Source organism: Chrysochloris asiatica, unplaced genomic scaffold (genome assembly GCF_000296735.1).
Source record: "Chrysochloris asiatica unplaced genomic scaffold, ChrAsi1.0 scaffold00004, whole genome shotgun sequence".
NCBI classification, from domain to species: domain Eukaryota; kingdom Metazoa; phylum Chordata; class Mammalia; order Afrosoricida; family Chrysochloridae; genus Chrysochloris; species Chrysochloris asiatica.
Genome location: NW_006408522.1, coordinates 27,160,866 through 27,174,954, shown reverse-complemented (window position 1 = coordinate 27,174,954; position 14,089 = coordinate 27,160,866). Strand labels below are relative to the sequence as shown.

The window sequence follows — 14,089 nt, the reverse complement described above, 5'->3', positions numbered from 1 at the left end:
CCCTGTTATGGCGCTGACAGGAAGGTCCACAGTTCAAACCCACCAGCCGCTTCTTGGAGACTATATATAGGGGTGCCCTAGCTAGGAACTGACTTGACAGTGCTTACTAACAACAACAGCGTATGTGCTTGAGGAGTCTTAGTGGCACAGGGAGTTAAATATTGGGTTGCTAACTGAAAGTCTGGCAGTTCGAACCCACCAGCCATTCCACTGGTGAAAGATGAGACGGTCTGCTCCCATAAAGATTTACATCCTCAGAAACCCTATATTCTGTCTTCTAGGGTCACTATGGGTTGGAATCCATTTGACGACAGTCCTATAGCATGTATTACTAAGCACATTTATGAGCACTTTTAAGCAATAAAAGTTTGATGTTTAGCCTGGAATATTTCTCTGCAGTCATTGAAACATTTTGCACACCTGGAGCAGGGTATGCATTTAATTAGGCAATCAAAAATATAAGAGCCATGGTGTCAGAGGACAATGAAACAAAGTGGTCAGAGTATGTGAAATTGTTTGCCTTCACTAGACTTCCGTGTTTCTTTTTTCTTTCTTTTTTACTGTAGCTTGTCTTAAATAAGAAATAAGACACCCCTGCCAGATTAATACTTTGAAACATCATAATAAATACAAGCCATAATTATGAAGGTACTTTTATCTCTTGAGAGGGAGAGACAGAAATGTTAACTCTATTCTTTTCAACTCTGTAAGATGTTTCAGGATTATAAATTCACATTTTCTCATGATTCCTACTTCAAAAGCCATTAACCCTTGAAGCTCGAAAGTGAAAAGTTTTCATGTGTTCCTATTGCATATTATAAATCATCTGTCTATAAAGGACGCTACCCATTTTTTTTTTTATCTTTCCAGCCACATAATGAAATATATTGTTGGCTACATGAGTGGAACCTTTGCCCGGCTCTGAGGCCCCTTCACTGGGTACTGTTTAACCTCCTTACCTGGGACAGTAATGCAATATATCAGTTCTGCGGCACCATAAAACATGGGTGAGGAAGCCCTCCTATAATGCACATTGTACAGCTAATCTGCTTTTGCAGTAAGTATAAAAGTTAATTACCAGAATTGGCCATATCTGACATTTCTCTTTCCTGTGTTTTATGGTTGCAGTTTTGTTCACCAACATGAAGCTTCATTCAAGCTTTATTAAATAAAATGCTGTTTCCATAAAAGCAAACAATAGCCTTTGTTCTGCTGTTCAGTGTGTTTCCAGCCTGCATAACTTTCTTTCCTGAGTCTCCATGAGTCCAAATAGTTCTGAGTTGAAATTCTGATGCAGCAAAACATTTCACATAGTAACTGACACCATGACCGACTGCTGCCCAGGCAATTCTGACTCTTTGTTAGATGACTTCCAGTCAGTTCCGACTCATAGTGACCATATGCACAACAGAACAAAACACGGCCCTTTCCTGCGCCATTCTCACAATTGTCATTATGCTTCAGCCCATTGCTGCTGCCACTGTGCCAATCCATCTCAGTGTGTGTGTGTGGGGGGTAGGTCTTCCTTGTTTTCAGTGACCCTCCACTTTACCAAGCATGATGTCTTTCTCCAGGGACTGGTCCTTCCTGATAATATGTCTAAAGTATAAGAGATGAAGTTTGCCATTCTGACTTCTAAGAAGCATTCTGGTTGTGCTTCTCCCAACACAGATTTGTGTGTTCTTCTGGCAGGCCATGGTGCTTTTAGTATTATTCTCTAGCACCAAAACTCAAATGCAAAAACACATCTACAGTCTTCCTTATTCATTGTCTAACTCACATACATAGGAGACAGTTGAAAATACCATGGCTTGGATCAGTCACACCTTAGTCCTCAAACGGACATCTTTGCTCTTCAACATTTTGAAGAGGTCTTGTGCAGATTTGTGTAATAATACATCATTGATTTCTTGTCTGCTGTTTTCTTGAGTGTTGATGGTAGATCCAAGCAAAAGGAATTATTTGACTTCAGTCATTTCTCCATTGATCATACTGTTATTTATTGCTCCAATGGGGACGATTTTTGTTTTTCTTTACATTGAGATGTAACTTATACTGAAGGTTGTGGTCTTTGATCTTTATCAGTAAGTATTTTAAGTCCTCTTTGCTTTTAGCAAGCAAAGTTGAATCATCTGCATATCACAGGTTTTTAATGAGTCTTCCTCCAATCCTGAGGACACATTCTTCTTTTTATACTCTAGCTTCTCAGATTATTGGCTTAGCATACAGATTAAATAAGTATGGTGAAAGCATACAACCCTGGCACACACCTTCCCAATTTTAAACCATTCAGTGTCTCCTTGTTCTGTTCAAACAGATGCTTCTTGGTCTTACGTACAGGTTCTTCATACGCAGTTAAGTGCTCTGGAATACTCATTGTCTGAAATGCTTGTCACGATCCACACACTCAAAAGCCTTTGCATAGTCAATAAAGCACAAGTAAACATCTTTCAAGTATTCTCCGCTTTCAGCCAAGATCCGTCTGACATCAGGAATGATACCTCTCATTCTCCGTCCTCATCTGAATCCAGCTTAAATGTCTGGCAATTCCCTGTCAATGTACTGTTTCAACTGATTTTGAATTATCTTTAGCAAAATTTTACTTGCATGTAATATTAATGATATTGTCTAATGATTTCTGTACTCCATTTGGTCACCTTTTTTGGAATGGGCACAAATATGACTCTCTTCCAATCAGTTGGCCCAATTTCTTGGCATAGATGAGTGAAGGCCTCCAGGGCTACACCAGATTGTTGAAAGATTTCCATTTGTATTCCATCAATTCCTACAGCCTTGTTCTTTGCCAGTGTTTTTATGGCAATGACGTCTTCCTCTTGGTCATATGCTACCTCTTGAAATGGTTTAGCATCGACCATTTCTTTTGGCACGGTATCTCTGTATTCCTTGCTTCTTTTTTTCTTCCCTCTTCTTTTGATGCTTTCTATATCTTTCAATATTTTGCCCATAGAATCCTTCAATATTTCAAGTTGAGGCTTGAATTTTTATTAAGTTCTTTCAGCTAAAGAAATGCTAAGCATGTTCTTTCCTTTTAGTTTTTTCACTCCAGGTCTTTGCACATTTAATTATAATGTTTGACTTGGCCTTCTTGTGCTGCCCTTTGAAATGTTCTATACCTTATTATTTCTTCCATTTACTTTAGCATCTCTACACTGAGAGCAAGTTTCAGAGTCTCTTCTGACAATCCATTTTGGTCTTTTTCTTCTTTATTGTCTTCTTAATGACTTTTTGCTTTCTTCCAGTATGATGTTCTTCCAGTATATTGTCTTCTTAATGACCTTTTGCTTTCTTCCAATCTTAGACCTCTTCTAGTCTCCAGTCATTAGTGTCTAATGCTTCAAATCTGTTCTTGAGACTAATCTCTAAATTCAGGTAAGATATGTTTTAATTTCCTTCAGCTTCAACCTGAACTTGCATATAAGCGACTTATGTTCTCTTCCACAGTCTGCCTTTGGTTTTGTTTGACTGGTTATATGGGACTTTCCATCATCTCTTCCCACAGATGTAGTCAATTTGATTTCTGTGTATTCCATCGGGTAAGGTCCATGTTTATAGTTGTCTTTTATCTTGTTTAAAAAGGTATTTGTAATGAAGTCATTGATTTTGCAAAATTGTATCATGTCATCTCCAGCATCAATTCTATCACCAAGACCATATTTTCCAACTAATGACCTATCCTCTTCATTTCCAATCTTCAAATTCCAATCACCAGTAATTGTCAATACATCTTAATTGCATGTTTGATTGATTTCAAACTGACAAAGTAGATAGAATTCTTCAATTTCATCATCACTAGCTTTAGTGATTTGTGTGTAAATTTTATTAATAGTGGTATTGACTAATCTTCCTTGTAGGAGTATGGATATTATCCTATTACCGACATATTATCTTGAAATGTTCTTTTTGATGATGAATGTGACACCATTCCTCTTCAAATTGTCATTCCCACCATAATAAACCATATGAATACCAGATTCAAGTGGCCAATACCAGTCCATTTCAGCTCACTAATGCTTAGGATATTGATCTTTGTGTGTTCCATTTTATTTTTGACAACTTCCAATTTTCCTACTTTCATATTTTGTACGATCCATGTTTCAGTTATTAGTGGATATTTACAGCTGTTTCTCCTCATTTTGAGTTGTGCCCCATCAGCTAATGAATGAACCAAAGCTTTACTCTATTTGTATCATCACAATCACCTCTACTTGGATGAGGCAGCTCTTCCCCAGTCGCATTTTGAGTGCCTTCCAACTTGGGGAGCCTCATCTTCTAGCACTATATCTGACAATGTTCTGGTGCTATTCATAATGTTTCAATAATCAATATTCTGATGCTCTGATCAACTGCTATTCCTAAGGTTTCAGTGGCTAAACATTTATAAGTTGTCAGCTTCTTCGCCATACTAGTCTGTCTTATTCTGGAAGCTCAACTGAAACCTGTCCACTATGAATGACTGTGCTGATTTTTAATATACCGGTGGCATAGCTTACAGCATCGTAGTAACATACAGGCCACCACAGTCTGACAAACTGACAGATGAGTGGTGGATTCTGTCTCATAGCTACACTGTAGGATAGCGTAGATCTGACCCACAGGGTTTACAAGGCTGTAATCTTTATGAAAGCAGACTTCCATAAAGATAAGACTATCTGTGAGATATATTTATGCCATAGAGCAACTGGTGGGTTAGAACTGCTGACCTTTTGGTTAGCATCTGAGTGCTTAACCAGTTTGCCACCTGGGCTCCTTTGTAATATATTGTTGTTAAGTGTTGTCCTATCAGTTCCAATTCAAACACATGTAATGTTTCTGAAGAGCAGTTGGTAGGTTTGAACCACAGACCTTGCAGTTAGCAGTCCAGTGTTTATCCTACAGTGCAACATCCAGACTCTTTTCTGAGATGAGTTCAATAAATTATAGTCGTTTGATTTCTATTACTGCTGGTTGTTTGTTTTTTATTTTTAATGAAGGCTGCCTTCATTAAATGCAATGTATGAAATCTATGAAGGAGCTCCAAAAATTTCCTGAAAAAATAGAATGAAAAGATAATGGATTTTTTTAAAACCCCTTGTACTTATATGTAGAATTTAGGTTCCCAAAAGCACACATATGATGGCTACATCTGAATGTATTAAAGAGACAAAAATACAGTAACAATTCTAGTTAGAGTTAGCATTTCTTGAGCACATAAAAACCCAGTAATGCCACCATTTGGATACATTGATGCTCCAGGGTTGGACATCATTCGGAAAACTTATTTGTGATATCTGGGAAACATTTTTGTGTAGCATTTTCATACTATGAATTATGACATAAATAGTGGACCAAGTACTCTGGTGAGTTATCCATTTTAATGTAAGTGAAGCTCAAGTCTTTGTAGTAATTATCTGGATGCATTCCTTCACTCAGGGACCTATGATCATTTCTGAGTATGTTCAAAGAGTCAGAGTCCAGTAAATAACTGTACCCAGCTCATCGTGAACATGTGGCCCGTGTAGTCACCTAGCTCTCCACTTAGAATGCCCTGCTATCACCATCTTGAAATCCTGAATATTTGACAAGGAGCTCCACAATTTCATTTTGTATTGGTATTTACAAATCATATAGCCAGTCCTAATGGCACCTTTTCAACAATGGCATTTATTCTGTATCTATCTGAGCAGATAGTCAGAAACTCAGTAGGCGAAAGATGGGGGAAGAGTCACAACCTCTGAGTCTGAGTTCTCACTGTATCAGTCACTTCATTTCTCTGGGTTTTGTTTTTCTCACCTGTAAACTAAAGCATGGTCTCCATTGTTACTTCTGGTAATGTTCACGTTAGTAGGCTAAGACATAAGTGTAAAATGCTACCAAGCCTGGTTTGGAGTATAACTATGGTGATCATACCTTCAAAACCAGAAATTAGTATTATGATTCCCACCCCCACCCCGAAATGAAGTGAAGACCTTTCTTGCAAGGTTGTGATGCGTGGTCAACATAGCAGAAACCGTTGACTTTTAGACTAGACCTACGTGCCATTTGATCATTTTAAAACAAAAATTCAAATTAGCTGATCCAGGCATTATTTTGCTCATAGTCATTTCTATAGATTTTATGCTAATTTCCCAGAGACTAACTCACTCTGGTACTTTTGCCACACATAAAAAAACAAACAACAACAAAAAATCTGTATTCAAGACCTTAAAACTCTCATGTGCAAATATTGGCATCTGTGAAAATGATCTCTAATTTTCAGCCCTAGAAATTTGATGTATTGAGAGGTGATAAAATAATTAGAAGTCTGTGGGTGGCACAAATGATTAAGCACTGGACTACTGTGATAGATAAGACTGTGTCAACTTAACTTTGTCAGGATTGTCAATGGTTTGGCAGTTGAGATGCAGTTATCCCCAATGATGTGATTCAACGTGATAAACCAATAAGAGGATCAAGGGTAGGATATACCAACTTGAAACTCACGATCACCCTGCTCTGATTTATGAGAGATTCCCAAGGCTGTGCAACACCTTTTATCTTACAAGAGATATAAGGAGACAGACTTAGGCAGAGCTCAGTGGAACTTACTGCCACCAAGATAGAAGAGTCAGGAATGGAGTGCATCCTTTAGGACTGGGGTCCCGGGCACTGTAAAGCTCCTAGATCCTAGGGATGATGGATGCCAAGGTATATGGCGATCTCCAAGGAATACTTGGGCTACAGATGCGGAAAGGAGACAATGACCACTCCCCATAGCGGTCAAAGAGAAAGGCCTCCATAGAGCCAGTACTCTAAACTTGGACTTTTAGCTTACTAAACTAACAGTTCATAAAGAGCTCTGGGTGCATAGTGGTTACGAATCGGGCTGCTAAACTCAAGGTCGGCAGTTCGAAATGACCAGCCGTTCCACGGGAGAAAGATGAGGCTTTCTGCTCCCATAAAGATTTGCAGCCTCGGAAACCCTGTGTAGAGTCACTATGAGTGGGAACTGACTCCACAGTACTTAACAGCAACAAACTGTGTGAGGTGGCGCTGTGGGCTAATGCATTGGACTACAAAGTCGGTTTGAACAGCAAGATCCGCAGTTTGAACTCACCGGTCGCTCCTCGGATACCCTGTGCAGAGTTTCAATGGGTAGGAAGTGACTTGACATCAAATACCAACCTTGGGTGTATCCGTGTAGTCTGATACTCCAGTGTTAACTTTTAGAAAGGGTGCCACAGTATACTGATGGTGGCCCAAACGACTTATTTCTATAGAGACCTGGTCTCGCTGAGGTTCAGAAGAGTGTCTTCACCATCGAGGCTGCATTGACTCTGGTGGGAACTAAGAGCTTTTCTGATTCCATCATTCTAGCACCTCTGAGAGCACAGTTACAAATCCGGTATTAAAACTTGCAGCTGTTTAATGGCAGGCATAGACTTCGGATATACTCTGGGTTTTCGTCAAGTTTTGGTCACCTGCAAATTGCAATGATAAAAGACATTTCAAAGAAAACAGACAACTCTCAATGAGCTGAGATTCAGCACTCATCAGTTTTTGTATAAACCTTCAGTTCTGCTTGAAGCCACCTTCTACTTGAGCACATTTTAGATCACAAGAGAATTCACCACTCAAAGTGCCTCTAATCATCCAATTAAACATTTGCATCATTAAGTCGGTCTTTCCCTTTTACAGGCCTGCTGCCAGGCTGTTGAAGAGAAGGGATGGGGAGCCGTTCTCTAATGTTAAAAACCCACAAACAACCCCAGCATAAGCCACGGTACCAGGAGCCAATTAAGATCAAAGCTGTGTTGCTTAATGCTATCATTTCATCACTTAACTATTCAGCAATTTTTACTTTGACACGGATCAAGAGGTATTAATGCAGATTCTTTGAAACAATTCAAATAATTTAGGGGCTTTTTGTGTGAGTGTGTGTGTAACAGAATGATAATTTTTGCTCCGTATTTTCGAGAGCATACTGTCTTTTAGTCTCTGAACAGTAATCTAATTTAGGGTCTATTTATTTACAGATTTTCTCTTTTTTTTTTTTTCCTAGCCATTGACTTTTGTATTTTTATTTGAAAACGTTTGTATTAGTACAGTGAAACTAAGTTTTTCAGACACTGACTATCATTAGATTATTATAAAGGAGAGTCATGGAAATTATTTACTCATGATGCAAGATTTCAGAATTTCAGTAAGAACGGACAGCTTCACATGATGCCATTTCAACTGTGATTGATTTCAGTCGACATACTTACCAAGAATGTCACCATCTCTAAATAAGAAATAATCCTTGTTGTCTAGAACGACTTCGGTGCCCCTGTATTCTGGAAGACGAACTTTATCTCTAACTTTCACACTAACTGGTTGCATCTCTCCACCCTTTCCTTTAGATCTGCATCCAACAGCTACTACTGTTGCTTGCAGAACTTTTCCTTGAGATTTTTCTGGAAGTACTTTAGTTACAGTTTCATCTGCACTCCTTTCCACCAATACTTGATGAAAAAGCAGAAGAAACTTTTTTTAAATGTGTGTTCTACCATGAGTCTTGGATCTCAGCAACTCTCACTCCACATTCGCTATGCCTGAAGGAGACCCACAACCCGAAGCTCGACACATGTGAATGTGGGACTTGACTCATTTAAATTTCACTTTTATTTTATTTCTGTAGAGAGTAGCTTGTTTTTTGGTTTTGCCTGTTTTATTGTGTACTAGTGATATGCTGAACTTAGAAGCCCTGAAACCTAATGGGAGTTTACATTTAAGCTCCCAAGCTATTTCTTCAGCCCCCTAATGGTTGGCTGACTGATGTGTTTACATTGGTATCAGCCTTGAGTGACTAACCATAGAGATAGTTGTGTCTGACTTCTTGTTGCTCTAACAACTAGAAGCAGAATTACTGAGTTATCCTTATCTGCTATGGTATTTATTTTATGACTAAGAAAGATGGCTCAATGTGACCACATTTTGAAATAGTAGTTTGTGTTCTAGCAGCAGTTTATCTTCAAAGTAAAATGTAAACAAGTCAGCTGTAGACATTAGTCTATGAAAACATGCATCTAGTGTTTAGCTACGCATCCAAATAGAAGTTTACTTAAAGCTCATATTGCCATGTATTTGGATCCTGGTAATTCAGGGCCGTGACTCCAGCAAAGGGAAAGAAGGCTGACAGAGAAAGTGTTCTCCTTCCTATCCCTGTCATATGCTGGCGACCAAATTCTGACCCCATCCTGACCCTATAGGGTAGAGGAAAACTGCCCTATAGGGTTTCTTATGCTGTAATCTTTATAAGGACAGATTGCCTGGTCTTGGCAGTGGCTGTTGGATTCAAAACACAGACCTTTTGGTTACTAGCCCAGGACTTAACAAGTGTTCCATCAGGGCTAATATTCAGCCCCATACTCAGAGGCTTGAAGTTTCATTTCCCTAAGTGCATGTCTTTAGACTAGAGGAAGGAGACGGGCTATTTTCTTAGGACTGCCATAACAAATTACCACAATCTTGTCTTAAAACAACAGAAATGTATTCTTTGGCAGTTCAAGAGGACAGAAGTGTGAAATCAAGGTGTGGGTAGGGTTGCTTCCTTCTGGAGGCTCTAAGAAAGAAATTGTTCACGCCTTTCTCTTAGCTTCTGGCAGTTGCCGGGAATCCTTGAGGTTCATTGTCTTGTAAACACATCACTCCTATCTCTCCTTCCATCTTCACATTGCCTTTTTCTCTGTGTCTGTCTCTCTATGTCCTCTCGTTTTCTTAGATGGGCAGCACCATCATTGGATGATTTTATCTCAAGATCTTTAACTAATGGCATCTGCAAAGACCTTATATCCAAATAAGGTCACATTCTGAGGTTTCTGGTGAACATGAATGATTGCAGGGAGGAGGGACACTATTCAACCTGAAGGAACCTTGGTGGCACTGTGGTTAAAACTCAACTGTTAAACAGAAGGTTAGTGGTTTGAGCCCTCTAGTTGTCCCACAGGAGAAAGATGCAGCAGTCAGCTTCTGTAAACATTACAGCCAGGGAAACCATGTGAGATAGTTCTATTATGTCCTGTCTGGTCCCTATAAGTAGGAATCGACTCAAACAATGGGCTTGATTTTGGTGTGGTATTTAATTCAGTACAGACTTCCATGCCAAATTTGAACAACTTGGATAAAAAGGCTTTTGTTTTGAATATGTATGTACACACTTGCATCCATTTTCCATTTGCATTTGCAGGTGTACAGTTGGTTACTGAGGAGTATAAACCACATTTTCTCTCTCCTTCATGACTGAAATTCTCCGTTTTTGATGCAAAAGACAGTCACTGCATCCCTAGCACCAAGAGAACAGCAGTGATTTTGAATTGGCATAGATTTATGAAAATCAGATGAAAGTTCACTCTAAAAATAGAGACTGTTGTTGCTGATTTTATTTTAGCACTTTGTATTTTGGAAGCCTAGGAAGGAAAAGGTTGGATGGAGAGAAAAGCAAAGACAAAGTTATGATATGCTAATTTAACTGAAACGTTTGAATTACCTCCATGTTCTCTTATGGAACATCCCAAGTATGACATATAACGTGATAGATAGAGGACTTGTTCTCTAGAATTTACCATCTGACATCAGCTATATATTTGAAGAAACATGTCTCATTTTTAGTGGTGGTGGTGGTGGTGTGCCACTGAGTCAGTTCTGACTCATAGCGACCCTGTATAGGGTTTCCGAGGATGTAAATCTTTACAGGATCAGATAACCTTTTCTTTCTCCCACAGAGCGACTGGTAGATTTGAACTGTTGACATGTGGCTAGCAGCCCAATTGTAATTCACTACACTACCAGGGCCCCTTTCCATTGCTAGTAGAATCCAAGTATTAGTATTAGTTCTGTTTGGCATAAGGGCAATGCTATCTTCACCAAGAAAATTCCTGGCTTGTTTGGGTACAAGATGATTTTTTAAATGGAGTATCTCTTCACCTCTCCTATTTTAATGTAAAGACAAAAAAATCACACAACTCAACAATTTAAAATAGCTCCTATTCATATTCATCTATTCCCTTGTAGTTCTGGTGTGACACTGTGGATTAATGCATTGGACTGCAAGGTCAGTTTGAACCATATGGCCAGCGGTTCACGCTCACCAGTCGCTCCTTGGAAACCCTACACAGCTATGAGTTGGAACCAACGTGACAGCACTTAATAACATCAACAACAACAATTCCCTTATAGTATTTGACTACATGAACATCTGTTTTTATAAAGTTGTCATCAGTAAACAAAGAATTATATATTCTTAGTATTACATTATAAGCTAAGGATTACTAGTGTTCACTATCATCATCTTAATGATTCCATGATGTGCCAGGAGATTGGTGTAATATACTTTGATCTCAGCTACTTCTCCAGGGTTAGATAATTAAGTTGCTTCAATGTTTTCTACATTATAAATGTATGTGTGCTATATGAATTGTTTTCTGACATGGTTGTATTTATTTCTCCTGCCAAGAAGAACAACTTATTAGTGTCATCTCAACGAACCTTACCAATGTTAAATAGTCTTTACACAAAACAAAACAAATACCAGTTTCACCAGTGTAAAATCGTATCTCATTGATATCATTTACATTTCTTTGAGTACTAGCAAGCATTCTGACTTTTTAAGAGACTGGGACAAGGCATTTTTGAGACAAGTGTTGTACTGCTTGACACATACAAAGACAATCTAAAGACTGGTACTGGGGAATTGTTACAGCATCTGCATTCTGACTCCAGCCTCCGTGTGTCTGCAACATAGCCAGCTCTGACAGCTAATTCCAGTCTTCAGCTGGACCAAGAGGAGTAAGCAAAGAGAGCAACATTTCAGGATACAGACAGTAGCTGAAAGGATCCAGGAAAGAATTCTCCCCCAAGTAGAGTATACCAGTTATCTAGTTGCATTACAAACCATTCCAAAATGGAGTGTTTAAATTATAGCCATTATTTATTTAGGACAGGGATGGGGAACCATTTATCTGCCAAAATTTTTAATATCATTCACAGACCATACAAAATTAGCAACTTAAAAATTAGCCTGCTACATATGGTCAAACATTTAATTAACTCACCCCTAGCTCTGGTAGCGTAGTGGTTACGAATCGGGCCGCCAACCTTAAGGTCAGCGGTTCGAAACTACCAGCTGCTCCGCGGGAGAAAGATGAGGCTTTCTACTCCCGTAAAGATTTACACCCTTGGAAACCCTGTACAGGGTCGCTATGGGTCGGAACCGACTCGACGGCACTTAACAACAACAACAACATCAGTGATGGCTGGAGTTCTGGTGTGGCACTGCAGGGTAATGCACTCTACCACAAGGTCAGTTTGAACCACAAGGTTGGCAGTTCAAACCTACAAGCCGCTCCTCAGAAACCCTATACGGGGTCAACGTGAGTCAGAACTGATTCTAACAATAACAGCAGTGCGATGGCGGGATCTGGGTTGCCTTGGCAGGGCCAGACCAAATGATTTTGAGGACCTTACAGGACTGCAAAGGAACTCTGGTAGCATAGATTATGAATTGGGCTGCCAATCTCAAGGTCAGCAGTTCGAAACTACCAGCTGTTTCACAGGGAAAGGATGAGACATTCTGATCCCGTAAAGATTAACAAGTCTCAGAAACCCTGTACAGGGTCACTATGTACCGACTCAATGGTACTTTAACAACAACTACAATAGTACAAATATTCCTCCTTCTTTGTAAAGTTCTAGAGTTCTGCGTTAGATCCAGACCACTATTCCTCACATGAACAATTGTGGTTCAGGACTGGGCAGTGTTTGGCTCTGTTGTGCCGTAGGTTCTCTATGAGTCGGAACTGTCTAGAAGATACCTAAAAACAACACTATTCCCTAAACAAAGAATTCAGCTCAGTGTCTCTTGGCCTCCCCAACCCAGCCAGGTCTCCATGTTTTTAATGATCTTTAACATTGTAGATTGTTAGAGATGGGCCTGAGTAAAGAATGCATTTCAAAAAAATAATAATAATCTTAAGTATATTTGATGCATGTATACTGCAAGAACGCTTAAATTCTAATGTGCCGATAGTCTTGCTTATGAGACTCCTGCCTGATTGCTGGGTGTTGATGTAGGTGTTTCTGTTACCAGTATCGGAGCTCTGGTAGCGTAGTGGGTTATGTGTTAGGCTGCTAACCACAAGGTCAGCGGTTTGAGTTCACTAGCCATTCCTTGGAAACCCTCCCTACACAGGATCACTATGAGAACACTTAACAACAACAACATTACCAGTATCAGGAAAAGAAACATCAATTGAACAAGTTTACTTCTCCTGTTTTCCAAAGAGTAACAAAAGGGAAATTAGGGCATAGGAGAAGACACTGAAATCAGAAGTGGTCTTCCTAAATAGTTTGAACACTGTAAGACGGTAGACATAGTAGAGAGAGAACACAGAGATACTATAGGAAATTAGTACATTTCAATAGGAAGAACTGTACTAATGGTTGTTGTTAGTACCTTCGAGTCAGTTTCAACTCATAACAACCTTGTGTAGGGTTTCCATGGAGTGGTTGGTTAGTGGACCTTGTGGTTAGCAGTCCAGTGCAAATCCTGCAGCCCCACACCGTAACAATAGCTCATACTTGTTACACGTATTATGTGCTCTTGGCCCTGTTTAAAAGGTTAAACCACCATTTATGATAAGTCCAATTAGTATCTTCTTTTTACAAATGGAAGGTGAAGTAGTTTTTCCAAGTTCACTCAGCTAATGAGGAGAGCCGGCAGAACAGTCAAGTCTGTTTCCTTATTGTGTTGTACGAGGGCGTTTCTTCTCAGGTGTGGAGACAAAGTGGCCAGCATCTCATGACGCCTTCCTTGGGGTTCATGCATTGACACTCCTCCCCCGTCCATTTCATGGGGCTTAGTTGGTGTAGGGAAGGTAACTTGACCCTTGCTGTTTTTTTATTCACTGCTAAAGACAGAAAGGTTAGGAGGGAAGAAAAGTAGACAAAACTTCCAGAGGTGGAACCTTACTGTTTACTTTCTTATCTTCCTCATCTACTTACTGTTTAAGCACCCTAATGAATCCTGGTGTGGCACTGTAGGATAAGCACTGGACCAAAAGGTCTGTTTGAACCA

General features: G+C 39.5%; 2 protein-coding genes across 2 annotated transcripts in view; one reads left to right on the top strand and one right to left on the bottom strand.

The window, feature by feature from the left end:
* SEMA6D (sema domain, transmembrane domain (TM), and cytoplasmic domain, (semaphorin) 6D) overlaps positions 1-14,089 on the top strand; it is an 81,883-nt gene that overhangs the window by 18,131 nt on the left and 49,663 nt on the right. The window lies entirely within an intron of this gene.
* LOC102820550 (10 kDa heat shock protein, mitochondrial-like) lies at positions 8,227-10,510 on the bottom strand. The gene is made up of 2 exons (XM_006831869.1): positions 10,505-10,510; positions 8,227-8,502 (listed from the first exon to the last, which is right to left on the bottom strand). Exons 1-2 carry the CDS (start codon positions 10,508-10,510, stop codon positions 8,227-8,229), a joined length of 282 nt encoding a protein of 93 aa, XP_006831932.1.